General features: G+C 37.8%; 1 protein-coding gene across 1 annotated transcript; it reads right to left on the bottom strand.

Annotated features, from left to right (window-relative positions):
• Nucleotides 1-1,474: 1,474 nt before the first annotated feature.
• Nucleotides 1,475-4,355, bottom strand: Izumo3 (IZUMO family member 3). The gene is given in 8 exon segments (XM_021161174.1): nucleotides 1,475-1,718; nucleotides 1,720-1,909; nucleotides 2,144-2,234; nucleotides 2,756-2,836; nucleotides 3,236-3,253; nucleotides 3,453-3,542; nucleotides 3,688-3,762; nucleotides 3,903-4,355. Coding segments are annotated over 8 exon segments (801 nt in total). The 5' UTR covers nucleotides 4,135-4,355; the 3' UTR covers nucleotides 1,475-1,694.
• Nucleotides 4,356-23,729: the final 19,374 nt, after the last annotated feature.

Here is a 23,729-nt window from a genome sequence, read left to right on the forward strand (position 1 = left end):
GATCTGGAGGAGTTAAGAAATGAGTGGTCACGATCTGCTTGTAAAATAATCTCAAAGAATTTATGAAAATAATATTAAAATGACATTGTGATGACAGTGGGAAGTGAATCCAATGCAGACACCTTCAATAAATGAAATAAACTAGCACCATGAGGCCTCCAGTCATTCAAATGCAAAAGCAACTAACTGTCTTGTCTGGCTCTACTAGCTACAAACCACAAACATTTCCAGAAGATATGTCAAAAGGTTCAGTAGCGGCAGTTACACCCTCTGGGTAAGCAACAGTTGTCTAATTGGTGTTCAGGCCTTGTTAACAGGCAGGAATTCATTTCTAGTTCTCTAAACCTACCCATTATCTATGGGCGAAACACTTGTACCCACTGCTCAATTAGGAGATTGTATATTTATTTCCTACTGGTAAACTTTTGCTTCTCCTCTGGTACAAGCTTATAGAAGAAAAGGAGGCAAGGCAAAGTGGAAAGTGCATGGCTGTTAGAGCTAAGTAGGCTGTGTTCTAGTCCAGGCTTTGTTATGCACTAGCTGCATAATCAAGAGTATATTAAGATAGTACAACCACTATTACAATTTGTATTACTCTATCATAACTATGTCTTTGTTCATTAATACAATTCTTGTGATTTTAATAAGCGTAAATCACTAATCAAAGGAGTTTGTCTTAGTTTGCATACTTCTAATATATATATACTAGAAGTATATATATATATGTTTCTTCAGCTCTACTGAGACAACGGTGATTACATATAAGTTTGGTAAGATGCCTTTGTTTGATATATATATGTACATATATAGATAATGTATATATAATGAAATAATTAATATGCATCTGATGATAAGAATGATGATGATATTCAATAAACAATATGATGGAATAAAAACTTCTGGGCGGTCTCTATGACTTAATAGATAAAGTGTTTACTGTGAAAGCAAGAAGACCAGAGTTTGGACCCCAGAACCAAGTTGTTACAGTGTGGGAATTATTGCCTTGGGAATCTGAGAAAGGTGATCTTTGGGACAGCTAGCAAGACAAGCAAGTCATGGACTTGCCTGAGAAACCTCAAAGATTCATGTAGGATAGTAATCTCGGAAGAGTCATAGCACTCCCCCTCCCCTGCACACTTACACACACACACACACACACACACACACACACACACACACACACACACACACGAGCAAACATACACATGCATACAATATACACACTTGAAAAAGGAAAAATAAGTAACTTTGTTTTAATACAGAGATTCAGAAGGAAATGATAGGATCAAACCCCAGCTACTCACATCTACTATTTTTGGACTTTATTTTACACATATATATGTGCTTATGAGACTATGATAAAAATTCAATATCTGTTATCTAGGAAATCATCTATAATAATCCTGAATGTCCATATGGAAAAATAATAATAGAAATAAAATTCAGATTTATAAACATGGAAGGTAGCCTTATCACTGCCATTTATGAGTAACAATACCTGTTTATTATCACATGGCATATGTTTCTTGTGTGTATTGCAGCATAGCAGTTTTCTTTCTGTATAGCTCAGGGTAAATCTTCTTCCCTCTCATTCTGTCCATTGTCTCAGGATGTCAGTAAGGATGTTCACTGCAGAAACCCTAAGCTATATTCCAGTTTTTAAGATGCTGTGATTTTCCTGCTCTATAAGGAATTCAAGTCCCAGTTTGCATTTCTGCAAAATGGGAACTCAGCACATGTAGGCTCTCCTGTCAGAGGGTGTGAATTTGATCTGCCAAACTCCAAATTTTTTTCCCCATCATCTTTGTATATCATCTCCACTAGTTCTTCTAGTTTCTTCTCCAAATATGTCTTCAAAGTCCTTCGTATTGCCTTCATTTTCCTCCGATGTGAGATGCAAACATGGAATCTGGCTTAGAGAGAGAGAGAGAGGAAAATCTATAATTCAAGTTGAAATGAAATATTTTTAAAAATATGTAATTATTTTCTTGTACATCTGGATTACTCTGTACTCCATCTCTCCTTCCCATCCAGCTTGTGTGTTTTTTCCTTTTCCCCCTTTCCATGAGGAAGAAGGGAATTTAGACAATCACAATCTCTTTTGCAAAGTAATGCTTGAAGGGGGTTGGGGGGGGGGACTCACAGTAGCACAGCACTCGCCAAAATGACAGCTTCTGCTATAAATATCAGATAGAGGGAAATCTCTCGATTTTCAGCGGTTTTTGGATCCTCATCTGGAAGGAAAAAGGAAATAGAGAAAATGAGTTTGCAACGAGAGGAATTGTGACTGTGACACTTTCTACAAAACAGATATATCACTATTGTTGGATTCCTTGTGTTAAACCCTCCAGAAATTTTCCACTGGCTGTCCTTTAACCTAATAACTCTTACAGAGGAGCTGAACATCAAGCCAGATTCATCCTTACCTGCTCCACTGGTTTTACTCTAAGTGACTCATGTTGATATAGCCTTTACTCAGCATTTTGTTTTAGCTTCCTTTTTTTTTCTTTTTAGCATTATTGTAAGCTTTATTTTTTAAATTTTTATTAGATATTTTCTTCTTTTACATTTCAAAGGCTATCCCAAAAGTCTCCTATACCCTCCCCTGCCCTGCTCCCCTACCTACTCACTCCCACTTCTTGGCCCTGGTGTTCCCCCCCATTGCTGGTGGGAATACTGTAAGCTTTATTAAAAGTACTCAAAATAAAGGTAGTGGACCATCTAGTTTCTTCAGACCTGTTCCCACCCTTGTCACCTTGACAATAGTCTCCTTTGAAACACCGAGTGGTCATCCGAAGACAGGTCCAACAATCGAGGACAGGACCTTCAATTACAACTGGCAAAGAAACATATAATAAGAAAAAGTCATGGCAAGAGTTTTCCTTGGCTCATGAATATAGATTAGATCTTGGGCATTTCCGGGACTCTTAAGTTACATTTCTTGAAATTCTTTCTCTAGTAATCAAAATTCTTAAAAGTTCAAAGTTATAAATATTTAGCTCTGGATGAAGCAGAGCAATGATGTCATAGCTCATGTTGGAGCAGTGGGTTAGTATTTCTTCAAGATATGGGAGGTATATAAAAATTGCATATGTTTAATTTTGCCATCAGATGATATTGATATTTCCTCTACAGCTCTAAAAATTGGGTTCAAGGTGTATCTATATGAAGAAAAAGAGCAAACAGAGAAAGGAGATGGGCTGAAACCTCAAGGCGTCCCATGTACTGTACTCACTGCAATCTTCTGAACAAGCTAAAAGAGAATCAGAAAGATCTGATTAGCGTAGACTCACCCTTACTGTGCCACACTAATACCCATTTGACCCCTGCTGTCTATTAACTTCTAACTACTCCTAAACCCCTAAGACCTGGATGCTGGTTCCCCTTCTCACCCCATAGTTCCTGTTCTCTGGCATAATATCAGTGTTGTTTAGGTAGAAATGTCTCATTACCAACTTCAGAGAAGTTCTTTATTATTTGTGTCAGTTTTTTCTCCAAGTTTTGGCGGATCTCCAGAAGACTGCCTTGAATGATAAAGACTCCTTAAAGAGAAATGGAAGTGATTCCAGCAATCAGTGTGATTATTTCAGATTTGAAGTGCAGTTATATTGCTTTTCTTTTCCCTTGTCAAATTTCCTTTTTACCCATTTACACCATAAAAGCTTTGACAGTGACATAGTACTTTACCTTTCCATGTTTCATTGCCCAGCCTATAAAATTCATCCTTCAGCCATACTCTCAATTTGACCACATTTTGAACAGCTATATAGGAAAGAGAAAGGTATGTGTCGGGTAGGCAATAATCATATCTTTGAAGGACATAGATTGGGTCCACTGGTTTTCTTCCATACCTCCCTTCCCCCTTTAATCTCCCAAACTCTCAGGACTCAAGCTTCCCTCACCCAACAACCGAAGCATCTTATCCTTGTGGGAGACTTTGGAGCTTATATGGGTTATCTCCTTATACTGCCTGTCCAGTAGTTGATTTCTATCAGGAACTTCTAGAGGTACCAGGTTTCCCAACAAGGTCATAATATCCTCTGTAAATTTGGGGTCACACTCCAAACAGCCTCTGACCCCATGAAAGGCTGTTAGGTATAGAGATGAAAACAGAAGTATCCATAGGTCTCCCATTTCTTTGGCCCAACCCTTCTCCCCAACACAGGTTGTCTTGGCAACTGGTTCACTTAGTTCCCTCTTCTTCAAAATTCCAGGAAGGAGATCATTGTCTTGGATATTCTGAGTACATTTTTCCCTTCTTTTCCATCCAAATTTTAGGGAATCTCATTTCCCTAAGGATCTTCAGTAGTTTTCTGACTTTTATCTTTCATTCCAGAGAGAGGGAACTGCTGGATGGGGAGCAGTTACCTGAGTTCTGAGTGTAGAACACAGAGAGAAAAGCCTTGAGCTCATACAAGCAGAGTTCTGTTCTGGGAGATATCTAGGGAAGACTTCTTTAGCTCTCTGTCTGTTAGACTCATCGAATTTGTTCACTCTTATAACATAGTAAGAGACATGGATGATGGAAGCGATCTCCTAAGATCTGAGAGTTAAGCCCATATTTAACATCTAGGAGGTAAGATATGCCAAGGATATTTGAATGGTTTGGGTCTCATTTCCTTTTTGCCAGCCATGTTATTTTAATTTAAGGAATGAACGTTTATAAACAGTTATAGTTGATAAATGTTCTGGAATTTTAATTTCTGTAACAAAATTTCCTATAGTGTATAAGAAATTTTAGAATACTTGTTTTTGTGGAATTATTCCTTCAGCAATTTTAAAAACATTTAATCATATTTTAGTGGACCTGGAGATTTGATCAAGATATAGGAGATGTGAAGTACACAGTAATAACTGAGAAGCTAATCATATTTAGGGTAACTGAGCAGATATAGCCTGAAATACTGGTGCTACAATATTTCATGGGTAAAAGTGTAAATGCAGTTATGGGCTGTCATCTTGAACTACTTACACAGATCCCAGACAAATCGACTTTTCCTTCACTTTTTGAGGTCTTGAATTAAAAAATGTCCTTAGTTCTTTGTAGTAATTAAGGCAGTTTTTTTTCTAAGTTTTTTTTTCTGTGTTTTGTTTATGTACTGTTTATGTAGCTGTTACCTCCTAGAAAGCAGAAATTGTTGGTAATAAAATTTGTAGCTATGATATCATGCAGTCAAGGAGTGGGTTTTGTGAAGGAAATTTAAAAAACTATTATGAATTATATACTTACCATGTATACAATTAATAAACTAGGCCTTCAGATAGATGATCATATGTCCTCATGACAGAGCATTACTTCTAGAAACTGCCATCATCATTTTATTAGAGAAGAATCTGAGGATCAGAAGTGTAGAAATCTTCCCTGGCCATTAATTTACTGATTATGGGTAAGGTTCAAACTAAGGTCCATTTGACTCCAAATCCTATATACTCCATTGTCACATAGTATCCATATTCTGGAATAAAGCAAAATAATTTGCTTGAATTTGAAATTTCAGGAGACAAAAATCCAGTTCAAATTATTTATTACTCTCTGAAAATAAAAATCTGTTGTGATTTTACATTTTTTTTGACTAGACAATGTCATTTCTAAAGAATCACACAAAGAGTTGTTACATGTTAAGGTCTAAAGCCAAGGGAGCTAATGGAATTAAATGATATCTAGAAAACAAATTTTGGGGTATGTAGCAGATGTGCAACTTGGTCTTCTGTAGAAGGACATACAGGAAACACTTTTAGCTTTGTGGACCAGATAGTCTTAGACACAGCTACTGAAATGTCTGTTAGAGAAAGAAAGCAACTAGCCATGAGGAAAGGAATGCAGTTTTTCCTATAACACTTTAAAAGACCAACAGAGTCAATAAACCCAGACCCTTGGGGGCTTCCTGAGACTGAACCACCAACAAAGGAGCAAGCATTGGTTTGATGTAGGCCCTCTACACATATGTACCAAATGTGCAGCTTGATCTTCATGATGATACCCAACAACTGGAGCAGTGGTGGGGGGAGAGAGATTCTCCCTGAATCTGTTGCCTGCCTTTGGATCCCTATCCCCTAACTGGGCCACCTTGTCTGGCCTCAGTGTGAGAGGATAAGCTTCATTCTGCAGTGATTTGATGTGCCAGGGTGGGGGAATACACAGGGAGGCCTGCTCCTTCCTATTCAGAGGAGAAGATGAGGGGGGTGGGGAAGGGGCTGTAAGAGGGAAGACTGGGAGGAGTGAGGCTGTGATCAAGATGTAAAGTGGATAAATAAATAAATAAATAAATATGGATAAAAAAGGATATGTGTGGCCTTGAAGCCAGCTATGAGAATAACCTGCTGTAGTATATAAAAGAATAATTATTATCTTGGAATAGTTCTTAGAGTTTAATAATATAAAACACTTGAATTTTGAAAAAGGAGTTGTTTAGAAATTAGTAACATGATGAGCACATTAGTTGATTAAAGTAATAATACTTGTAACTGTAATGTAAGTGCTTAAAGTCTAATCATAGATTGATTATGTTAATATTAGCTTGGATTGACATGAAAGAAACAATAGCTTATCATCTGTACACAGTTTTAGATTAGCCAGCTGTATGCTGTATTGGCTGAAAGTATACTACCAAATACAAACTAATGTATGTTTCTATGTTATAACAAGAATTTATTCACTAATTTGTGATTTTTAAATGGATCTTGGTGGATATTTGTTTATGTACTATATAACACTAATGGTTAGAACTTCTCATTCATAGTAGTTGTTTCTAGCATTTGATCGGTGTTACAAATCATTTAATGCCTTGAAGTTTTACAATTTGGAGAACAAATTTTATTTAAAAAACTATGGTTTTTTATATAAATTTCTTTTAGTGATAAATGTAAGTCACAGAGCTTACAGTGGAATCTATTGTATTGTTTTCTCTTCCTATATTTACAAGACTCTTAAAAGTATGATAAGTAGTGTAGATTCCTTCTTCAGATTGTTAAAAATTATTTTTATGTGTATGTGTGTTTGCCAGCATGTGTTTATATGTATTACATTTATGCTGGAGGACATGTTGGTCAGAAGATCAAAAGATACCATGAGATTCTTTGGAACTGTACTCCCAATTAATTATGAGTTGTCACATGGATGCTGAGAATCAAATTCATTTTCTGAGACCAGTAAGCATTTTTATCTGTTGAGTAATCTCTCCAGCTCCCAAATTCCTTTTGCATTAACCACATCCTGGTTACAATATGGGAGTAAAATAATTACACTATATTATCTACGTTATAAACTATCTTTCTAGGTAACATTTTTAAATATTTGATGTGTTGAAATAGCTACTCTTTGTCAGATATTTCACAGGTAAAATGTTTAATTGTCTCTACTCCTTCCCATTGCTATTCTGTTCTTATGTATGAATTGTTGTGAATAGCCTGAAAGACTGAAAGTCATAGAAAAAATATCTCTGATAAAGCTCCATCCACCAAATATGGGCTAAAAGAAATGTTGGTGCTATTTAGATAGAGGGAAGAAATAATGGGAAATAATAGAAAAATTAGAAGTTAAGTTTGCAGCTTCTAAGTGAGGGTCCTAGAAAGGAAGATGTACTAGATAGGCTACAGAAAACAGTGAAAGAGTACATGAGCTATTTATTAGAAATAGTCATATATGGAGAGGTATACCTGAGAGGAAGTGTGATCATGAGATGATTGGCTAATATGAAACATAGATAATTATACTTAAGGCATTGCTTTGTTCATCTTACCAAATATAGCTTTGATACTTAGAGAAACTATGGGACAAGTAGAAAATCACATATTGGGGAAAGAAGATTTGTGAGTTTAACTTCAATTTGTCTGTTTTCAAAATCACATTCTTCATCAAATACCCAAATGTTTCCTGAACATTTTTGAGGCTAGATGCTTCCAGATGACTAGTGCCTCAAGTTAGCAAAAATGGAGACCCAAACAAATGGTACTTCTGGTAAAGGAAAGTCATTTTGTTGTTACTTCCCCTGATAATTACATGTAATAGTACTTGCAGAAATGGTCTTCTTGTTTCCCCACTTCATCCAAATGCCCAGGAAATATCAAAGGTAATGGGAGCAGAAAGACTCTAAGACATGGAGGGTGAGGATGAGCATTGTGTAATGGTCTCATCTGAATATGGCTTGTCTGCTGCACAGATCAAAATACAGCATCTTTGGTTATCTCTAACATATTTGCAGAAGATCAAGCCAGTTAAAATTCTGACATAGATCTCAGGAGCTTTCTTCTTTAGGTGAGGGTGTATAAGTGGTTGACTGCTTCTGAGAGAAGAAAGCAGTGCTTTTCTTTGAGATATGGCCACAGATTGATTGCCCATGTCTGAGTATATGGCTACATATTCATGAGCCTGTGCATAGTAATTGGAATCACCAAAGAGATGATACCATACCTTGTAGGTGAAACCTGACCAAGAACTCCCATCCATGGAGACTAACATACTAGTGCTATTTTGCTATGAGGACTAATAATTAAACTTCAGTTTCAATAATTGTCCCTATACCTATGGGTTCATGTGGACACAGCCCTTACCAAAGAAATTATCTAATGTAGTTGACTGTCATTATTGCAGAGATTCACAACCAGTCAAGGTACAAATAAAAGTGATTGTAGTGTCTCAACCACAAATGAGGTGTTATATCATACACCCAAATTTCACAAATCATCAAGGAAGAGGAATTAGTAAGAGTGTAATAAGTAAAGAGGTTAGAGAGATCTACTGTGAAATAGTGTTTTCTGGAAATACAGAGCCACAGTAGTCATGAACTAACAAATTCTGTGGCTGCCTCCAGAAGAATTGAAAAGATCAAGTCAATCTACAGTTAAGCAAGGATGGGAAAGGACCCACATGACCACATGCCTTAGATGAGAGCTATGGTCAATTGATAGACATTAGGAAATAGTTTATTTTCTTCATGTGCGTGGCCTCTGGTAGATTGCCCATTCTCCAGTAATGGTCTTATACTCACATACATACTGAAATCTCTAATTATCTCAACAGATTTATGAAGAAAAAAGGAAGATATTTAGTTGTTAGAGGGACCTAGGGATGTGGGAGAGAGTTGTAGGAGAAAAGAGTTATTAATAAGACCTAAATACACTGTATATATATAATGTGTGTATGTGTATGTATGTATGTATCTATCTATCTATCTATATACATATATATATAGGGTTATGAAGTTGAGAAGGGGTGTGCTGAGCAGAAAATCATAGAATAAGTTGAGGACAGTTGGGTAGATAACGATTAAGATACACTGTTTAATCTGTGAAAATTTTAAGAAATAAAAATAATGCCAAGAAATAAAAAGAAATGAGGAATCTTAATGGGCCATGATGAGGGTATGATGTTTCACTTAAGAGGAAAATTTATATTGGTGAGATGAATTACCAGCTGTAATTGTTGAGAATTATAACATGACCCTTGGAAATTCAGAAGGTTAAAGGTCAGACTTATTGTTTGGTCTTAGTTGAAAGAGGGTTCTAGAGAAAGATTACTTGGAAGAGCCTTCATCATATTAGCTGTTGTTTAAGTTTTTTTTTAAAACAATTTAACTTTGTATGTTTCTCTCTCTCTCTCTCTCTCTCTCTCTCTCTGTGTGTGTGTGTGTAATTTCAAGAGTATGAAAACTATTATATTATCTATAGTAAATAGGAATTTTGTGAGTAATGTAGTCCACAAATTATATTGTCATTCTTAGCATAAACATGTCCAACAAGGTAAATTTTAGGAACCACTATAAATCAGTTTTCTAAATGGTGAATGTTTTACATAAAAATACAAAATGGTTTTCAATTGCAGCTATTTGAGAATTTCACTGTGAAAATACTCTAAAATATTCTATACTCCCTTCACAAAAGACCTTGAAAAAGCATGCATTGACCACTTTTCTTTTATGCCAAGTTAGGTTTTGAGTCTGAAGGGCATATGCAATAAATTGCTCATACACTATCTCATTTGCAGTTTCAATTTTATGAGCTCCCGTAAAACAATTACCATATATACATTTTACAATAAATGGGCAAACAAAGTGGCTGCAAACAATATGGAAAAGTCAATAATTAATTTAAGATTTCCAACTGTAACAGAGACACTGGATCTTTCTCTTCTTTTAAAAAGAGACAGTCTCTTTGTTAAGATTATGCATGCATGTTAATTCATTGCTGTGTGGTTTCCCTTTTTCCACAGCTTGTCGAAGGTCTAATTTATGTGCAAGACTGGAAGCTGTTTAAACAGATAATATGCCTCCTTCGTAAGAGCTACACCCCTTTATGCTCCATTAAATTCAGCCGTTGACTCTATAAGCTACATACCAATTATTTCTTTCCAGAAACAGAAGCATAGTTTTCCCCCCAACAATACACAACAGATTATGGTGGGCTGCTATTAATCTCCACACAGTCCACAAAAAAAACATAGGACATTAGGGAGAAAACAATTGAGTTGCTATTTTAACATTTTCAAAATGCCATATAAAAAAATAAAAAAGAGTACGTTGTCTTATTGCAATATTCCTATTTTGTTTTAAATCTTTCCCAAATAGGCACACTCTAAAGTTAATCAACCGTGGCTTGGTGGTGCTGAAGGAGTGCCTGAAGATGAGTGGATCAGGGTTTTACCTGGGCATTCTTGGTTTCCTCCTAATATCATTGTGGCTGCTCTCTGAACACAAAACTGTAAAACAGTTGGATGGAAAACGCAGTAGAATGCATGTTGCAACTGTAAATTGGGGTTGGGAAATGTCTCCATGGATAAAAGGAGAGCTTGTTACAAAAGCATGAGGACTTGAGTCAAATCCCAGAACTCACATAAAAGGCTGTATATAGTCATGCTTTCTCCCCTAACTGTAGTTCCCTACAGATGGAATGGGATAGGAACAGGATTGCTGGGCTGTACTTTACTGAGAGACTCATCTAAAAGGAGTAATGCAAAAATGGATAAAATGAAGCACCTGATTTCTTCTTCTGACCTCCATATATGTGTACAGACATGTATACATAGGCGATGTGCACATGCCATCCACACACCTGCAAACACACGCAGACACACACACACACACACACACACACACACACACACCACTTTTCTGCATTTATGTTTATTTTAGTTACTCCCCTTTATTTTATCTTATTCTTTTATTAATGACTTTTTGGTTTACATCTCAAATGTTATTCCTTTTCCAGGTCTCCCCTCCATGAACTTCCCACCCCATTTCCCCTCTCTTTTGGCTCTAAGAGAGTGCTCCCAAACCCACCTACACACTCACACCTCACCATTGAGCCATCCCCCTTCTCTGCGACATGAAGCCTCCACAGGATCAAGCACCTCCCCTCCCACTGATGCCAGATGAGATAGTCCTCTGTTGCATATGTAGCAAGAGTCACGAACCAGCCCATGTATATTCTTTGGTTGGTGGTTTAGTCCCTGAGAGCTCAGAGGTGTCTGTTTAATTGATACTGTTGTTCTTCCTATGGAGTTGCAATGCACTTCAGCTGCTTCAGCCATTCCTCCAACTTCAATTGGGGTCCAGGCTCAGTTCAATGGTTAACTTTATCTGCATCTGTTTTAGTCAGGTGCTGGCAGAGCCTTTCAGAAGACAACCACACCAAGTTCCTGTCTGAAAGCACATCTTGGCATCAGCAATAGTATAGAGCTTGGAGTCTGAGGATGGAATAGATCGCATTATGGTCTCTGGATGGCCGTTCCTTCAGTCTCTGCTCCAGTTTTGTCCCTGCATTTACTTTAGAAAGAGACAATTCTGGGTTAAAGTTTTTAGATGGGTGGGTGGTGCCAGTCCTGCACTGGAGACCATGTCTATCTACTAGAGGTGGTCTCTTTAGTTTCTATCTCCCTGCTGTTGGGTATTTTGGCTAATGTCTTCCCTGTTGGGTCCTAGGAGCATCTCAAATCCCTAGTGTATGGGACTTTTTAGTGGTTCCCCAAGTTCCCCACCCCTAATGTTACTAATTTCTATTCATTCTTCTGGCCATCTGGCCTTCTCTCCTGTCTCTTCCCACATGTGATCCTGACCCCATTTTCCCCTCCTCCTACCGACTACCGTCCAGATCCCTCCCGTGATTATTTTGTTACCCCTTCTAAGTGGGTTTGATGCATCCATACTTGGGCCTTCCTTATTGTTAAGCTTAATATGGTCTTTGAGTTGAATCATGGGTATTCTGAGCTGTCAAGCAAATATATACTTATGAGTGACTACATACCAATGTACATGCTTTTTGGTCTGGGTTACCTCATTCAGGATGATATTTTCTAGTTCCATCTATTTCCCTCAAAGTTTGTGAAGTCATCATTTTTAACAGCTGAGTGGTATTCCAATGTGTAATTGTGCCATGTTTTCTGTATCCGTTCTTCCACTGAGGAACATCCAGGCTGTTTCCATAGTCTGGCTATTACAAATAAGGCTGCTATGAACATAGTGGATCATGTATCCTTGTTATGTGTTGGAGCATCTTTTGGGTATATGTCTAGGAGTTGAATAGTTAGGTCTTCAGGTACAGCTATTCCCAAATTTCTGAGGGATCACCAGATTGATTTTCAAAGTAGTTGTACCAGCTTGTAATCCTATCAGCAATGGAGGAGTGTTTTGTTTTCTCCACATTCTCCTCAGTATCTGCTAACACCGGAGGTTTTAATATTTATTAGCCATTCTGATTGGTATAAGGTGGAGTCTGAGGATTATTTTGATTGCATGGGAAATCAAAACCAGGGAATGATTACTAAGGAAATTGAACATTTCTTTAGGTGTTTCTAGGCCATTCTTCAGTTGAGAATTTGTTGTTTAGCTCTGTAGCCCATTATTAAATTAATTTTCTGGAGTCTATCTTCTTGAGTTCTTTGTATATTTTGTATGTATCAGATGTATGGTTGGTAAAGATCCTTTCCCAATCTGTAGGTTGCTGTTTTGTCTTAGTAACCGTGTTGTTTGCCTTACAGAAGCTTTTCAGTTTCATGAGCTATTTGTCAATTTTTGATCTTAGAGCCTGAGTCCTTGGTTTTCTTTTCAGGAAACGTTCCTCTGTGCTAACATGTTCAAGGCTCTTTCCCACCTTCTCTTTTATCAGATTCAGTGAATCTGGTTTTATGGGTGAGGTCCTTGATCCACTTGTACTTGAGGTTCGTACAAGGAGATAAGCATGGATTGATTTGCATTCTTCTACATGCTGACCACCAGTTGAACCAGCACCATTTGCTGAAAATACTGTCTTTTTCCCACTGGATGCTTTTGTTTCTTTGTCAGAAATCAAGAGCCCATGGGTATGTGAGTCTATTTCTGGTTCTTCAATTCTATACATTGATCTGCCTGCATGTGTCTGTACCAATACCATGCAGTTTTTATTTATCACCATTGCTCTGTAGTACAGTTTGAGGTCAGGGATTGTGATTCCTCCAGGAGTTTTTATTTTTGAGAATTGTTTTCACTATCCTGGGTTTCCTTGTTATTTCAGGAGAAGTAGAGAACTGTTCTTCCTATATCTGTGAGGAATTCAGGTGGAATTTTGATAGGGATTGCACTGAATCTGTAGGTTGCTTTTGGTACGATAGCCACATTTACTATATTAATTCTGCTGATTCATGAGCATGGGAAGTCTTTTCATCTCCCCATGACTTCTTTGATTTCTTTCTTCAGAGAATTGAAGTTCTTGTCATACAGATCTTTCACTTGCTTGGCAAGAGTTACATGAAGATATTTTATACTATTCATGGATATTCTGAAGGGTGTTGTCTCCTTAATTTCTTTCTCAACCTGTTTATCTTTTGTGTAGAGAAAGCCTACTGATTTTTTGTGTTAATTTTATATCCAGCCACTTTGCTGAAGTTGTTTATCAGGTGTATGTAGGAGTTCTCTGGTAGAGTTTTTGGGGTCGTTTATACCTTTACTGCTTCCTTTCCTATTTGTAGTCCCTTGATCTCCTTTTGTTGTCTAATTGTTCTAGCTTGAACTTTGAGTACTACATTGAATAAATAGGGAGAGAGTGGGCAGTCCTGTCTTCTCCCTGTTTTTAGTGGGATTGCTTTGAGTTTCTCTCCATTTAATTTGATGTTGGATGTTGGTTTGCTGTATACCACTTTTATTATGTTTAAGTATGTATCCAAGAATTAATGATCTCTCCAAGACTTTTAACATGAAGGGATGTTGTATTTTGTCAACGGCTTTTTCAGCATCTAAGGAAATGATAATGTGATATTTTATCTTTGAATTTATGTATATAGTTGCTTATTTTGTTGTATTAATATCGAACCATGCTTGCATCCCTGGGATGAAGCCTACTTGGTAATAGTAAGTGATAATTTTAATGTGTTCTCAGATTTGGTTTGTAAGAAATTTATTATTTTTGCATTAATATTCATAAGCAAAATTGCTCTGAAGTTCTCTTTCTTTTGGGGGGTTGTGTGGCTTAAATATCAGCATAACTGGCTTCATAGAATGAATTAGTATTCTGTCTGTTTCTATTTTGAAAAAAAACTTGAGAGGTATTAATATTAGGTCTTTTTGAAGGAGCATTGAAACTGTATGGCCCTGTTTTTTTTTTTTTTAATTTTTTTTTTTAATTTCATTTTGTTTGGGAGAATTCTAATGAATACTTTTTATTTCCTTAGGGGTTATGAAACTCTCTAGATAGTTTATCTGGTCCTGATTTAACCTTGGTACCTGGTATCTGTCTAGAAAATCAGCCAATTTGTCTAGATTTTCCAGTTTTGTAGAGAATATGGCTTTGTAGTAGGACTGATGGTTTTTCTGAATTTCTTCCATTTATGTTGTTATGTCTCCCTTTCATTTTTGATTTTGTTAATTTGGATACTGACCTTGTGCCATTTATTAATTTGGCTAGGGGTTTATAAATATTTCTTCATTTCTTTCCTGACCAAGTTATCACTGAACAGAGAGTTATTCTGTTTCCATTGGTCTGTGGGCTTTCTGTTGTTTTTGTTGTTATCGAAGACCAGCCTTATTCAGTGGTGATTTGGTAGAAATGCATGGGATTATTCCAATTTCTTGTATGTGTTCAGGCATGTTTTGTGTCTGAGTAATTTGGGAGAAGGTACCATGAGGTNCTGAGAAGAATGTGTATTCTTTTGCTTTAGGGTGAAATGTTTACTGCAGCCATGGTTTAATACATTTGGTTCATTACTTTTTAAAGTTTCATTGAGTGTCTCTTTAGTTTCTGTTTCCATATGTCCATTGGTGAGAGTGGGGTGTTGAAGCCTCCTACTATTATGGTGTGAGGGTTAATGTATGCTTTGAGCTTTAGTAATGTTTCTTTTACAAATGTGCTTGCAAATTTTACAAATGGGTTTAGATGTTTAAAATTAAGAGTTCATCTCGGTGGACTTTTATTGCCCGCGCTTTTTTGTTCCCCTGGTAAGAACACGCTCAGGGCAACCGGAATCTTCTGCAGCACAAGCTTTATTGCTTACCCCATCAGGAGCCAGTGGAGAAGAGAGCCAGAGAGAGAGCCAGAGAGAGAGAGAGCGAGATGGCGGAGCCCTCTCCCTTTTATGGAGGACTGTCTTCCGCCTTGGACGTGTCGCTCCCTGATTGGCTGCAGCCCATCGGCCGGAGTTGTCGTCATGGGAAAGGCAGAGCACATGGCGTGGAAAGCTACCCTGGCTTGCTTGTTTACTACTTAGAACACGGGTGTCAGTGCCATCAGCGCCATCTTGTAATGGCGAATGTGAGGACGGCTCCTTACAGACTTTTCCTTTGCTGAATAGGAAGTACACCTCCTCATCTTGTTTAATAACTTTCGGGTGAATGTCTATTTTATTGGATATTCGAAAGACTATTCCAGTTAGTTTCTTGGAACCACTTCTTGGAAATTTTTTTCTAGTATTTTAGTCTGAGGTAGCATCTGTCTTTGTCATGGAGTTGTGTTTCCTGAATGCAACAAAATTCTGGTTCCTGGTATGTATCCAGTCTGTTAGCCTATGTGATTTTATTGAGGTATTGAATCCATTGATGTTGAGAGTTATTAAAGATTAATGATTATTGTTTCCTGTTATTATGTTGTTAATGGTAGTATTATGTTTGTTTGCTTCTCCTTTTGGGAGTTTGTTGTGAGATGATTAATTTCTTGTTTTTTCATGGGTGTAATTTCCCTCTTTGTGGTGGACTTTTCTAATATTCTCTGCAGTGCTGGATTAGTGGAACGATATTGTTTAAATTTCATTTTGTCATGGAATTTTTTGGTTTCTCCATCTATGGAGATTGACCTAGGTGCAATAGCCTGCGCTGATATTTGTTTTCTTTTAGGGTCTGAATGAAATCTGTCCAAGATCTCCTGGCTCTTGAGAAGTATGGTGTAATTCTGAAAGGTTGGTCTTTATATGTGACTTGGCCTTTTTCTGTTACTGCTTTTAATACTCATTCCTTTTTCTGTGCATTTTGTGTTTTGATTAGTATGTGAAGGGTAGAATTTAATTTCTTGTCCAATCTATTTGATGTTTTGCAGGATTCTTGTATGTTTATGCCAATCTCTTTCTTTAGGTTAGGGACATTTTCTTCTATAATTTTGTTGGAGATGTTTCCTGGCCCTTTGCGTTGGGAATCGTTTCTCTTTTATTCCTATTATTCTTAAGTTTGGTCTTTTCATTGTGTTCTGAATTTCCTGGAAGTTTAGGGTTAGGAGCTGTTTTCAGTTTGTATTTTCTTTGACTGTTGTTTCAGTATCTTCTATCTCTCTTCTTTCTCTTGTACTCTGCTGATAACACTTGCATCTGCAACTATGATTTCTTTCCTATGTTTTCCATCACCATGGTTACCTTACTTTGTGATTTCTTTATTGTTTTTATTCCCATTTCTGATCCTGAATGGTTTTGTTCAATTCTTTCACCTCTTTGATCATGTTATATATATATTGTTTAAAGGGATTTATATTTTTCCTCCTTAAAGGCTTTTATCTGTTTACCTGTGTTTTCCTGTACTTTTAAGGGAGTCATCCATATCCTCCTTAAGGTCCACTTTCATCTTCATAAAATGGGATTTTAGTTCTTGCTTTTCAGGTGTGCTAGGGTATCCAGGGATTGCTGTGGTGAGAGCTGGGTTCGGATTTTGCCAAGTTGCATTTGTTACTGTTGCTTATGTTCTTACATGTTCTTACATTTGCCTCTTGCCACCTGGTTATCTCTGGTGTCAACTAGGCTGGCTGTCTCTGACTAGATCCTATCTCTCTTATGACCCTATGAGCCTGGTTGTGATTGAACTTCTGGGAGTCAAACTCTCTGTGAGTGTGGTAGGGAGTCTGGAGTGCTAGCTCTGCCTGGAAGCAAGTTGTAGGCTTAGTCACTCCCTTTATTTGGCTCCTAAATGAATAATCTTTTTGTTTCTAAGTGGAATATTTTGGTAGCCTCAAACAAATAGGGAAAGTTTTTCCCCAGATCAAAATGTGAACCATGTCCTGGTTAAACCAATTATTAAAACTAAATATAGCAGAATGTACATCAGAAATATATGTGCAAACTATCATAGCTTATTATTAATATATAATAGATTCTAATGGAAATTATAGGAAAATGTCATTTCTATCGTTGTCCTGGGCATCTATTAGAAGAGACTAGTTCCACAAGTCTTTTTTTTCCCAAAATGTTTGTTATTTCATTTATTTACATTCCCATCATTACCCTCTGCACAGTTCCATACACCATTCCTTCTCAGCTTTGCCTCTGAGAGGGTTCTCAACCTACCAGACTTCCTGCTTCCTTGAGGCCTTAAGTCTTCGAGGAATAAGTGCATCTTTTCTGCCTAAGGCCTGACCAGGCAGACCTCTGCTATATTTGTGCCAGGGGCTTCTGACCAACCTATGTATGCTCATGGTTGCTGAATCAGTATCTGGGAGCTCCCTGGGGTCTGGGTAAGTTGAAAATGCTGAACTTCCTATGAGGTTGATCTCTCCTGCAGCTTCTTCAAGTCTTCCCCCAATTCAACAATAAGGGTCCTCAACTTCAGTTCAATGGTTTGCTGCAAATATCTTCTTCTGTCTCAGTCAGATCCTTATAGAGCCTCTCAGGGGACAACCATGGCAGGCTTCAACCTATAAGCACAACATAACATCAGTAATAGTGTCAGGCCTTGATGTCCTCCCGTGAGATGGATCCCAAGTTGGGGAGGTCATTGGATCACCTTTCTTTCAGTCTCTTCTCCATTTTTGTCCCTGCCATTCTTTTAGACAGGAATAGTTCCTGATCAGAAATTTTGACTGTGGGTTAGTAACTCTGGACCTCTGCTTGAGGCCTTGTTTATCTACCAGAGGTGGGCTCTTTCAGTTCCCTCTCCCCAATGTTGAGCATTTTGGTCAAAGTCATTCCCATTGAGTCCTTAGAGTCTTTCACCTCCTGGGTCTTTGGTATTTTCTCGAGAGTCCCCTATACCTCCTCCTGCAACACCCATGCTGCTTATCACCATTCATTCTCTTGCCCTTCTGGACTTCTTTCCTGTCCCTTCATACATAATCATGTTGCTCTTTTCCCCCTTGACTCCTCTCTCCCACCAAGATCCATCCCTTGCTCTGTCTTCCTTCCTTGATTATTTCCTTCCCCCTTCTAAGTTGAATTGAAACATCCTCACTTTGCCCTTTCTACTTGTTATACTTCCAATTGACCATATGGAACCACAGGTGCTAAAGATATGAGAGCTCTCTGACTTTTTAAAAATCATTTCATTCTTTTACATCTCAAATGATATCCCACTTCCCTGTTAACCCTCCACCAACTCCCATCCCACACCTCCCTTTTGCCTGTATGAGGGTGCTCCCCACACTCACCCACCCTCTTCTGCTCCAACCCACCCCCCTATGCTGGAGAATCAAACCTCCTCATGACCAAGGGCCTCCACTCCCATTTCTGTCAGGAAAGGCTATCCTCTGCTACATATGTACCTGGAGACATGAATCCCTCCAGGTACACTACTTGTTTGGTGGTCTGCCACACCCAATCCAGTAAAAACTCTGTGGCAGGCCCAAAAGCTTGGATGCAGTACTGAGGCAAAAAGTTTCATGGAAACTTAGTCTCTTGGAGCCTTGGCATCCTGTAGCATGAATGCTCCAAACTTGTCCTTGTGTTAGTTGGTGAATGGATCTGTGTGCTTTCTTTCAGTATTGTTTTATTATCAGTGCCTCCAAGGAATGGTTTGTCAAATACCTAAATTAGGTTAAACTTTGCTTGCTGGCCTTCACCAATGCCATAGGCAGTCCTTGAGCCTGCCCTGGGCTTGGAATTTAGCAAGAATGTTAACTATTCAGACGAATTGCCTCCAGTATGGAAAGAGAGATAATGAAATAAATCAGGCATTTCTATCTACTATATAGAGTTAGAAATTTCAGGAAAAGCCTAGCAAAGTAAGTTTAGAATTCTTATTAGAGTTGTGTATGGCAGACTACATTACTTATTAGTAGAAAGTCCCCGACAAAATCACTTAGAATAACAGCTGAGACACACCCATATACAGGAATTTACAATGGTTTAGAAAGAAGGCGGTGGTTTAAGGAGGAACTAGAGTATTGCATTATTTATGAGAAAATTAGCTAGAGCGGAACTCCAGAGCATAGTTAGGTATTTAGGAAGAGATGGCTGGTGGTGGGCTAAACAATAAATCAGAATTAGAACTATGGCTTGGGCATGAAAGCCCTTGCCCTGGGAGCATAAAGATCTCACACCTGGCTTCTAAGAATATAGCTGACCTTTGATAGAGCTGACTTTGTTTCAGTTGTTACATTGCCTACTTCCTGCCAGTCTTTATGCATGCATTCTTCTGTTTTGTGTAAAGAGTCATTAAGCATCCAGTATCCTCAATGTACCTTGGCTGATGTGTCACCTAACTTCCTTACTTTCTTCTGTATTATAAGTCTGATGCTCGCTTTGAGAAATTACATTCAGATCAACACTCCCTTCTGTTCCTGTCTGTTTGTCACCCCTCCAACTCCTTGCCCACCTGTGTACTGGTACTCTGGTTCCCCGTGAGTTGAGGGACCAACTGAGTCCAGTTTGTGGCAGTGGTCTAGTCTCTGAGAGAACTGGGTGGTCCATTCAGCCTATCTTGTTCTTCCAATGGGGTTGCAATCCTCCTCCACTCCTCCAGTCCTTTTGTCAGCTTCCCTACCAGGTTCCCTGAGCTCTGCCTAACTCTTAACATAGCCATTAAATTAGTTACATTATACCAATAGCTTCAACTAACCCCTGAAGGTATATTGAAAACACAGAAGTCAAAATGCTCTTGATGGTTTAATAAAACTCATTCAGCTATTGAAGAAACAATTTAGATGTATGACCAATTCCAGTGTCAATTGTCAAAAGACAAGCACTGTAAGCACTCAACAGAGACTTATGGGGGAAAGGTTTTGATGCTCTCATTTGTGGGAACTACTAGATATAGTTCTGTCAGAAACCTGTTGCAACCCCAGAGTTTCCACAGCATGCAGTTGCCCAACAATAAGGTTCACAGTCAGTGTCTATTATTCCTTGAAGGTATAATATTTTGAATTTGCATAATTCTTTGTGGATACTAAATGGTAATTAAGGTTATAAAAGGATATGTGTATACTGGGAATATGAAGAGGGATTGACAGATTTGAATATGTAATTATTCTTCTCAGTGTTCATCTGGTGGACAGGTACAGGAGGGCTTGATAACTTGGAAGAGGCAATTTAATTGTAGATGGCATTTGTTGCCCACAAAGGCAAAGGTTAGACAGTTAAACAAAATGTGGCATTGACCTATGTAGCAATTCCAATTATAAAATCTACTGCAGAAAATTTGGAATAGCTAAAGCTTATGTTTCCCACAAGAGTAGAAGTTTTAGTTCAATTCATATGTCTATAGACATGTCAATTGGGCCTCAGTAACTACATGTATCAACTGCAGGTTTTAGTTTACTTCCAATACAAAGGCAAATTGATTGAGAAGGATGGCAGCTAAGATGACAACAAGGCATCTTTAGCTTTGGTTAGATGACAGAAGACCTGAAATGGAGCAAGTAAAGTAATTGTCTATTCTACAGAAATTGTCATAAAACAATAACTCATGTCGGTGGTAATTATATATCTTGATTTTTTTCCTGATATTTCTTAAGTGAGAGGATTTAGTAAATGTCAGTTATTCCTATAAACAAAATTGCCTTCTTTTATTCTCATTTAGTGACAAGATGCTTTGCACCGTAGTAGGTCTCTTTACAGCTTAACTTTCTCACTTTCAATGATGGTATAAGTTTTCTTTTTCTTATTTTTTCTTTTTTTCTTTTTTCTTAGATATGGTATAAGTTTTCTATCATGTTGCTCAAGCATTAAAATTTTGGAGATTATTCTCAAAAGAAATATTATATACATGCTTTATGAAATATAAGTTGGGAGTTATCACAAGGTGATAGTATGTTTGCAACAAAATCCAACTGTTTTTCTTACTTCAAACCTTACTGGCTCCACAACATCTCGCAGATGTTGCCTACCTTTTTCAATCTAGAAACATTCACTTTCTTCACTCAATTCTATTTCTCTACTCCTCTTTTTTAGCCTGATTAGCTTTTCAAATCTTCTACAAAATACAATTTTCTTTTGTCTCCATAAACATAATTTCAGGGGACTCCACTTAATTCCTTTCATAATACATTTAACCTCAACAACTCCTCCCTATTGTGTTAGCCTAGCCCAAGATCAGTAACTGTCTTCCTGAAATACCCACAACAGAGTTTAGCAATGTGCTAATATCTGACTTTCAAAGTGTCCAAAAAAACTTTAGCAGGCTATGCCCAACCCCATTATTATATAAGATATTAATATAGGCATAATTGAGCTGCACTATCAGACCCCATTAAAATGAGAAACTTACCTCAATTCTCAACTTTCGGGTTTTGGAAAGAAATAAGTACCCTCTGAGGACAAACTAAGCAAATTTAGCCTAGTTTTCGTATAGTAGAGAACATTATGGCATTTAATTTACACCGCTTTCTTCCTCATCCACTGCCTCATGAAATATTTACTTAGCACTAATAGTACGCAGAATGCTAAGTTTTCTGAACAAAGGGATATGTGACCATGGAACACAAATAAGATTACTTTTAGCTGTGAATTCATGCATTGTCTGTTCTATACCTGTTCCTTGTAATAGTTTTTTTTTTATTACATTTCTTATTAAAAACAATGGTCTTTGTTTTATGTTCTCTCTGCTTTCCACCTTCTTCCATTTCCCTCCTGCCTATAACAGTACCTTACAGCTCTCTTTTTCTATTTGTCATTTTGGTTTGTATTAAGAGTTCACCAAATTTAATCAGAGCTTCCTTGTAATCCTGAGTTTAGAAGTAATCATCAAATCTGGTGGGCTTTCCAGTGGTTACATAGCTGGGTATAGTGTTTCTCCAAACAGATGAAAACTACTTTAAGTTTCTTCCTGACCCTGGCCAGAGAAGCCACCATCAAGAAGAAAAATACTAAGAAATGTTGGCATTGATGTAGCGGAAAAGAGAACTCTTTTATACTGCTGGTGGGAATGCAAACTAGTGAAGCCAACTTGGAGATGAATCTGAAGTCTCTTTAAAAATTAGAAGCTTATCTACCATATAATACAGCCTGAGTATATCCACTACTGTGTATATAACATAGGGAATATATATTCTACAACAAAGATAACTGTGCTCATGTCACCTCTATGCAAAATAGCTTACTAGATTTCAGCTACCTCTTGTGTGAAATATATTGAAGAAATAAGGGTATCTTTGTAATGAATTTGATAATTTTGCTTCCAACTTTCAATTAGTCTGTTTAAAAGAAAAAAAACTTTTGACACAAGAATTTACAGTAAGTTCACATTAAGGAATGGCATTTATATTAAAATGAACCTCTTCTTTGGTGAATTACTAGTTAGTATTTGCCAATCTTTAAGTTACATAACATGTTAAAAATAACTGGTTAGAATTAACTGTCTGACTATAATAGATAGGACTTAATTTTGTATATTTGAGAGATTGCACCAAGAATTTTGGGTTGTTTCATATGCAATATTTTCCAGGAATAACTGCTAATGGAGACAGAAGTCACATTATTTGTTAACTTTTTCAAAAGTAGTTTATGGTGAGAGTGGGTATCAAGGCCTGGACAAAAAGAAAAGAAAAAAATCCACTTGGTGTTCTTAAAATATTTAAGTTTATCTTTATTATGTCATTAAGGATAACAAAACTATGGAATTCATTGGTTCTTTCAAACTTTAGCAATAAAAATTCTCACATTTCTCTGAGGCGGCACCATTTTCGGCTCCAGACAATCGGCCACCTTCCTGGTCAGAGCACAGGTGTCCGCCCGGCCTGAGAGGCTTCTGCCACAGGTTCTGCAGGAGCCAGCTTGATTCCTGGACTCCGTGGAGGGGAGTCTGCACAGGTGAGAGTGTGGAATACAGAGGCCAGCAGTCTCTGGGACAGGCAAGAGCCACAGAGCCTCTGAGACGGCGCCATTTTCGACTCCAGACAACCGGCCACCTTCCTGGTCAGAGTCACAGATGTCCGCCCGGCCTGAGAGGCTTCTGCCTCAGGTTCCCCGGGAGCCACCTTGGTTCTGGGACTCCGCGGAAAGTAGTCTACACAGGTGAGAGTGTGGAATACTGAAACAACGGCTTCTTTGACAGGCCACAGCAACACAGCTTCTGGGAAAGATCCAGGAGGAGGTCCAAACACCAGATAACTGTGCACCTTCCCTGAAAGAGGAGACCTTGCCTGCA

Source organism: Mus caroli, chromosome 4 (assembly GCF_900094665.2).
Source record: "Mus caroli chromosome 4, CAROLI_EIJ_v1.1, whole genome shotgun sequence".
Lineage (NCBI taxonomy): Eukaryota > Metazoa > Chordata > Mammalia > Rodentia > Muridae > Mus > Mus caroli.